Genomic DNA, 8,352 nt, shown 5'->3' with positions numbered 1-8,352 from the left:
AAAAAAAAAAAAAAAAAAAAAAAAAAAAGAAGCATGGACTTTAAACACTCATGAGACCAGGTGCAGCGGCTCATGCCTGTAATCCCAACACTTTGGGAGGCCAGGTGGGGAGGATTGCTTGAGCCCAGGAGTTTGAGACCAGTCTTGGCAACAAAGTGAGACCCCCTGTATTAGTCCATTTTCACACTGCTGATAAAGACATACCTGAGACTGGACAATTTACAAAAGAAAGAGGTTTAATTGGATTTACAGTTTCACATGGCTGGGAAAGTCTCACAATCATGGCAGAAGGCAAGGAGGAGCAAATCACATCTTACACAGATAGCAGCAGGTGAAGAGAGAACTTGTGCAAGAACACTCCCCCTTATAATAACCATCAGATCTCATGAGACTTACTCACTATCATGAGAACAGCACAGGAAAGACCTGCCCCCATGAGTCAATTACCTCACACAGTTCCCTCCCACAACACATGGGAATTCAAGATGACATTTGGGTGAGGACACAGCCAAACCATATCACTCCCTCTCTACAGAAAACAGAAAAAGATTAGCCAAGCGTGGTGGCTTGCACCTGTAGTCCCAGCTACTCAGGAGGCTGAGGCAGGAAGATTGCCTGAGCCTGGGAAGTTGAAGCTACAGTGAGCCGTGATCATACCAGAGTGAGACCCTGTCTCAAAAAAAATAAAAATAAAAATAAATTAAACACTCATGAGTTCGAATCTAGGTTCAGTGACTTTGGGTAGGTGATCTAACTATTCTGGGCCTCTAGATGCTCATCTGTAAAATGGGGACAGCATAGACTCTACCTAAATACTGTAATGTTTATAAAGGCTGAATCTGACATCTAGGAGTACACAGGGGATGGTAACTGTTTTAATTATGAATAGATGAATAGTGGTAGCTAAAACAAAAAAAATACCACATCAACCAGCAGGGACCATGGCATTTACAGACAGTGTCTGGAGGGAGCAGAGAGAACAAAGGTCTGGAATTAGGGGAACCAATCAGAGTAGAGCGACCGACCCCGAAGGGAGAAGCCACTGACAGACTTGGGCCAATCTAGTGGTTCTCAGTCGGGGTGATTTTACCCTCTGGGGGAGTTTTGGCAATGTCTGGGGACATTTTTAGTCACAAGTGGGTGAGCAAATGCTCCTGACATCTAGTAGGTAGAGGCCAGGGATACAGCTAAACATCCTACAATACACAGGAACAGCAAAGAATTAACACTTATCCATCCAGGCCCGGTGGCTCATGTCTGTAATCCCAGCACTTTGGGAGGCCAAGGCAGGCAGATCACTTGAGGTCAGGAGTTCAAGACCAGCCTGGCCAACATTTTGAAACCCTGTCTCTGCTAAAAACACAAAAATTAGGTGTGGTGGCACACGCCTGTAATCCCAGCTACTCGGGAGGCTGAGACAGGAGAATCGCTTGAACCTGGGAGGTGGAGGTTGCAGTGAGCTGAGATCGTGCCACTGCACTCCAGCCTGGGTAAAAGAGCAAGACTCTGTCTCAAAAAAAAAACAAAAACAAAAAAATTATCTGGTCGAAATATCAGTAGTGCTGCAATTGAGAACGCCTGGTCTAGGCAAACACTGAAATCCAGGTGGGTTTAGGTAACCAATCCTGGTGAAGTGCTGGATCAGGGAGAGCCAGGCCAGGCTGAGGACCGGGCAGGCTGGAATTTGGGTAGGCTGTAAGCCTGGAAGGGAGGGACTGGAGTGCTAATCAGGAGATGGAGGAGGAAATCTATCCTGGCAGAAGCTGGAGCAACTCAGGGAAAGCCCAGCCAGCACAGTGGTGCCCAGGTAGTGCAGGTAATGGGCCCACAGGTAAGGCAGGTTCCAGACCCCACTCGGATACAGTGGTCACGTGCTGCCCACCTGGGTCGGGTTTGATTCAGATGCAGATTCCCGAGGGTGCCTTTGGGGAGCACAGTGTCTCCATCCACAGGGTAAGACATTTCAGTGGGAAAAGGGAGCTTTTGACAAGGTTCTACCAAGTACCAAGGCTTGTACCTGGTGCTTCACATTTAGGGGGAAAGTCTGGCCCTTATTGTACCCACCATATCATTTCCATATTCATCTTTCCTATGGAGGCTTAGGTGTTAACAGCAGAACTCATTTGGGAATGTCTGTGGAAAACTGGGAGAGAATTCATCTCCTGAAATTGGTTTATTTCGTCAACATTTAAAGCTCGGTATAAATGCAGAACTTCCAGAACAGCTGGCCAGGCCCTTCCCCTAGATTTAAAGACAATTTGAGGAAATCCATCACCCAGCCTCTTCTGGGTCTCAGAGCCCACCCTTTAATTTGTCAGCCTCTTTAAAGCACCCATCAGATTGAAAACTTCTTGAAGGCAGAGATTATGCCTTGCTCATGTTTGGGTGATACGTAGTGGGCTTGTGATGAATTCAAAGACACCCCCTCCAACACACGGGTACACACACAGTTGTACAGTTGTGCCAGCTGCCTGCACACTTCTCTTTTTCTTTCCTCCTTTTTTTTTTTTTAAATAGGGTCTCACCCTGTCGCCCAGGCTGGAATGCAGTGGCACGATCATGGCTTATTGCAACCTTGACCTCCTGGGTTCAAGTGACCTCTTACCTCAGCCTCCCGGGTTCAAGTGATCCTCTTACCTCAGCCTCCCAAAGTGTTGGGATTACAAGCATGAGCCAGTGCGCCTGGCCAAGTGCAGATTTTTGAATCCCTGAAGTTACCTGCAACTTTTGCACCATATCTGGCTAGTCCCCCATCTCTTCAGTCAGGATCTCCTAGAGCAGCTCTGGAGTGTTGTCGAGCAGGGGCTCACCATACCTGGCTCCCACGGGAGCTGCATGGCATGAGCTTGTTCCCCAGGTTCTGGCAGAGGCATCTGAGGAACACTAACCCTCGCCAAGTTGTCTCTGTGGCCACACCTCCTGAGCTGAATGCGGTCCTCTGCCCTCCATGTCAGCAGTCGAGGAGTCCACAGCTGCAGGCTGTCCTCCAGATGGACCCTGTTAAAAGGTGCGCCTCCCCTGGGACTGGCCTATGGCTCTTCTGCGTAAACACTGTCAGCACATACTCTGTGTTTACATAGAGCCTCAGGATTGACAAGGCACAGCGGATGGAGCTCAGGAGCAGGAACTCGAGCCTAAGTAAACCCAGGCCCCTCCTTTAGGAGGCTTTTATAGGACTCCCTGCTTAAAAGCTTTGCTTTGTTCCAGTACTTTCCAGTGTAAGAACCCGTTCACTAGGATTTAGATTCCATCAGCTTGAATGAATACCATTAGGTTCTCGTGCAGCATTCTCTCTTTCAACAATGCTTGTTGAGGGCTGACCAAACGCCAGGCTCTGGGCCGGGTGCCAGCATGCAGCAGTGAACAGGCCAGATCAGGTTCTTGACCTTGTGGAGACCGAAATTTACCAAATAACCCCACAAATACCAGCATATAGCAAGTGGTAAAAGAAAAGTCTAGGGAGTCATGAGGGCTTTTCAGGGAAAGAACTTTGTATGTTTTGAGAAGCCCATGTGCCATCTTTGGGGGTCCTACTGAAACACCACTTCCTTCCTCTGCCTCCCCCCAGCCATCTTCTACCCCGCCCTGGCACACAGTGGCCGTCCTCTCCCCTGAGCTCACTCTGTTCCTGTCTTCTGACTCGTTTAGTGCTTTGCCATGCTTTATAGTTATTTGCATGCGTGGGAGCCCTGATGGCCACTGGATTCCATCCCTGTGCATGGGAAAAAGCCTGAAGTGTTAAGCTGGGTGTTAACACTTCCTACCTGCTTCTGTGAAAGAATTGTCCACATTTTAGGAAGTAAATCTGTGCCTATGCAGTAGAGAACAATCTAGTGGGGTCTTGGGTGTCCCTACCCATCAAACCCTTTACAGCAGCAAAATGTCAAAATATTCACAGTAGGCCAACAGCCTCAGGTCAGATTTCAGCTCCCAAGAAGTTACCTAAAGAGTGTGGTTTTCAGAGCTGTTGAGAGTTCAGAATTCTGGACGTGGGACTGGGCTCATTCATAAGAGACTGTGGCTGCTCAGTCAGGCCGGTGGTGCCTGATGAAGCCCTCTGGGTGCAGCTTCTTTAGACAGTGGGACTGTCAGCTTCCTGCATTGCGTGTCAATGTAAAGAATGCTGTGGCATCACAGATCAGGAGGTAAAAATGTGCATGTCCTTCAATGCTCTGAGCCCACTTCTTTTTATTTTATTATTTATTTATTTATTTATTTATTTATTTAGGGATAGAGTTTCACTCTTGTTGCCCAGGCTGGAGTGCAATGGCGCAATCTCGGCTCACCTCAACCTCCGCCTCCCAGGTTCAAGCGATTCCCGTGCCTCAGCCTCCCGAGTAGCTGGGATTACAGACATGCGCCACCACGCCAGGCTAATTTTGTATTTTTAGTAGAGAGGGGGTTTCTCCATGTTGGTCAGGCTGGTCTTGAACTCCCGACCTCAGGTGATCCACTGGCCTTGGCCTCCCAAAGTGCTGAGATTACAGGTGTGAGCCACCGCACCTGGCCTCTGAGCCCACTTCTTAGAGTCAGTCCTTAGGAAATAATTAAAAATAGGAAAATGCTTTTTGCACTAAGATTATGATGGCAGAGACTTGGAAACAACATAAATTTCCATTGAAAGCAAGTTATGGAATATTTCCATAATTAGTAAAAATTAGTAAATTATGGAATATTACACAGCCAAAAAGAAAAATCATGCATTATAATGGCTATGTAAGAATAAAGAAAAATCTTATAGCATATCATGGTAAATTAAGAATTAAAGCAAATTCAAAGTCGATATACAATATCATTCCTTTATTTAAAAACCAACAACAGGACAGGTGCAGGACAGGAGAGGATTACAATTCATGCCTGTAATCCTAAAACTTTGGGAAGCCAATGTGGGAGGGTCACTTGAGCCCAGGAGTTCAAGACCAGCCTGAGCAACATAGGGAGACCCTGTCTCTACAAAAAATTAAAATTAAAAAAAAAGAACCAACAACAAATTTGCACCGGAGAAAAGATTGGAGGAAAACACACCAGAATGCTAGCTTTCACTTAGATACATGTAATGGAATAGCAGCAGTTATTTTATTTCCTGTTTTCCAATTTAAAGTAGAAAAAAGTGGGACTGGGCTCAGTAGTTCACACCTATAATCCCAGCAGTTTGGGAGGCCAAGGTGGGCAGACCACTTCAGCCCAGGAGTTTGAGACCAGCCTGGGCAACTTGTTGACACCCCATCTCTACAAAAAAACACAAAAATTAGCCAGGCATGGTGGTGTGTACCTGTAATCCCAGCTACTTGGGAGGCTGAAGGTGGAAGATCACCTGAGCCCAGGAGACGAAGGTTGCAGTGAGCTGTGATTGCGCCACTGCACTCCACCCTGGATGATAGAATGAGACTCCATCTCAAAAAAAAAAAAAAAAAAGCATTAAAAACCAGATGACCCTTCTTTATTTCTTTGTCACAGATTTCCCAGGAATTACTGTTGTTTCTATGGAAGGGACCGCATTTCTGGTGATCCTCTTGCCATTTGAATCTTCTCCTCTACGGAGGCCTCTGGAAGCCTTCATAGACACCTGTGTCCCAGGCATACCCCTACTCCCAACTTGCCCTTCCCCACTGGGCAGGAGGCAGATTGGATGATATTTATTTCTCCTTTCCTTTTTCTCCTATAGGCTGGCCGCACAGCTTTGTCCATCGCTCTGAAGTCACCCACCCATATGGAAATTGCTGGGCTTCTGAGAGCCCACGCAGAGCAGGGCAGGTCCCTGGGGCTGTAGGGGCTGCAGAAGAACTGGCGGTGGGGAACAAAAGCCTTCTTCTCTGGACTCCTCCCTCGCCCTTGAAGAGGGTGGAGGTCACAGGCCAGAGAGCCACCCCTCTAGAGAAGAAACTATGTCAAATATGCACATACATTCCTGTTGTATAATTCTGCTCATTAGGATGCTTTGTAGTTTTTGCCTTAGGCCAAGCCCCAAAACTACACGGGCTTCAGAGCAGGGTTCAAGGTGCAAGGTGAGGGGTACATCGGTGTCATCCAAACATCCAAAACATCTTCAGCCTTGAATTCCTCATGACTCTACCCTCTGTAGCATTGTGTAGCAAGAAGGCAGGCAGGAGCACATTCGCACATTAGGAAAGCAATACTTTTTACATGGAATTTTAAAGTGCACTATCTTTGTTTTTTAAGCAAGTGTATACAAATATGTCCCACTGATATGCATGTCTAGAGATGGGAGGGGATTTAAGCCAACCCCCTGGCAAGCATTCTGTAGAGGACCCTAGAAGAATCACCATGCAGACTGGTGAAACTGAACAAGGACCATTTGGGAGATTTGTTTTGATGGGGTTGACAAAGAAATCTTAAATTCAGACAAGGTAGGAAGAAGCACATTGGCATCAATGCTGAATGTACAGTCTTGACTATTTCTGAGTCATCTAGTGACTCCAATGTGCTCCAGGGAAATTGGAATTAACGAAGAAATGTATTATCTAGTAGGTTAGTATGTAATAAATAAAAAAAAGAAAATCAATCCAATGACACACACCACATGTATTTGGGCAGAGTCAGATTCTCTCAGCTATTTTGAGTCTGTAAAAGAAACAAAAAAAAAAGCTTCCTCCTGAGGATGGGTTATTGTCATCAAGAAGCCGCCACATTTCCTGCAGAGCTGTACCCATTACCTATGGTAATTCCCGGTGCTTTCCCCTCATATCCCCTAGAAGCAAATATCTGTTCTGAGGTTTTCTGGGACTTGTGGCTGCAGAGCCTTCAAGCCTGGAAAGCAGCAGAAGCAAGGGAGCCAGGCAGGGCAGGGCAATCCTTTCCGAAGCTTCCATATTCCCTGGGGCCAGCACATGCAAGGTTTATATGGTCAGTAGCTCACGTGAGGTCATCTGAATACGCTTTCTTTAAATCTCTTATGAAAAAAAAAAACTCCCTTATATTAAAAGAAGTAGTGTCAAAGTTTGATGAGCTTTACATTGGAAACGCAAAAGCTTGCGCACTCATTTTGGCTGAGATGCCGATTTGCTGGGTGCCCCTGCGGTGAGTCAGGAAACCTCCTTGGGCCCCAATTTCATCATCTCTAAAAACGGAAATTATCATACAACCTACCTCCTGGGGGGTGCTGCACAAGAAGCAGCTGATGGAAGTTTTGAAATCCAATTTGTGGCCGGGCGCGGTGGCTCATACCTGTAATCCCAGCACTTTGGGAGGCTGAGGTGGGTGGATCTCCTGGGCTCGAGAGTTCGAGACCAGCCTGACATACATGGAGAAACTCCGTCTCTACTAAAAATGTAAAAATTAGCTGGGCGTGGTGGCAGGCGCCTGTAATCCCAGCTGCTTGGGAGGAGGCAGGAGAATCGCTTGAACCTGGGAGGCGGAGGTTGCAGTGAGCTGAGATCATGCCATTGCACTCCAGCCTGGGTAACAAGAGCGAAACTCTGTCTAAAAAATAAAAGTTAAAAAAAAAAAAAAATCCAATCTGTAACCCATTAAGGCCATCTATAGAAATGGTACAGCAAACTTCTTTATGCCATTGTGATTCATAAGAGAGGCTCAAAGTCCCAGAACACAACGACATGTGTTGATGCAACTCAGAGGTGGAGAGAATGGAGCAAATAATGAGCAAAAAAAAAAAAAGCTTTAAATGGGTTTATTTTGACCTCAAAATACATTGTAAGAGCAACATCCTACGTTAATAAATGTTCTAGCCCGGTGCTTCGCGAACATTTATCTGCATACAAATCACCTGGGATCTTGTTAGAAGGCAGTAGGTCTGGGGTGGGGCCTGAGAGTCTGCATTTCCAACCAGGTCCGGGGAGATGCTGATGCTATCGTGCCACAACCACACTTTGAGTAGCAAGCCTCTGGCCTATCCTTATTGTTTGTTATATTAAAATGCTGCCTCACAATCTTCTGTCTCAAAATTTCTTTGCATTTCTCTGCTCTTGGTTCTTGGGAATTTGCAGTGTGGGTCTTATTTGCTATTGTCTTCAGTATGGAGTCTGTGTCCTGTGTTGCCTGTTTAGGATTTATTTCTGCATCTCATGTTAGGTGGCAACTTTCACTGGGTCACTTTAAAAAAATGAAATCATATTCAAAACAACTTATTTACCAGGAAAAGCAAACTGGGTTTCCTAGGGCTTGAAGACTACTTACTCATCACTATCAAAAGACTGTCCATCCTGTCTGAGGTTTTTAATAATTTTATTTTAATCTCGAGTTTTGGACATGAGCATATGATCTCATCCTTTATAACCATTTCTTTCCTTTGGAATGTCTGAGCTCAGAATATGGTGAGATGAACAAGCACAGCCTGCCTTCCTGTCATGGTCCCTCAGCTCTAAAATTCATTTA

General features: G+C 46.0%; 1 protein-coding gene across 2 annotated transcripts in view; it reads left to right on the top strand.

Annotated features, from left to right (window-relative positions):
- The window catches only part of KANK4 (KN motif and ankyrin repeat domains 4), a 90,962-nt gene extending 83,059 nt beyond the window's left edge, over positions 1–7,903 (top strand). For both annotated transcript variants that reach the window (XM_025395711.1, XM_025395721.1), the window contains one exon: positions 5,666–7,903. In XM_025395711.1, the coding sequence (XP_025251496.1) occupies positions 5,666–5,770 (105 nt within the window). In that variant the 3' untranslated portion in view covers positions 5,771–7,903. The remainder of the gene's footprint in view (positions 1–5,665) is intronic.
- Positions 7,904–8,352: the final 449 nt, after the last annotated feature.

This window comes from Theropithecus gelada, chromosome 1 (assembly GCF_003255815.1).
Source record: "Theropithecus gelada isolate Dixy chromosome 1, Tgel_1.0, whole genome shotgun sequence".
Lineage (NCBI taxonomy): Eukaryota > Metazoa > Chordata > Mammalia > Primates > Cercopithecidae > Theropithecus > Theropithecus gelada.
The sequence above is the reverse complement of the archived record's forward strand: the minus strand, read 5'-3'. Positions and strand labels throughout refer to the sequence as shown.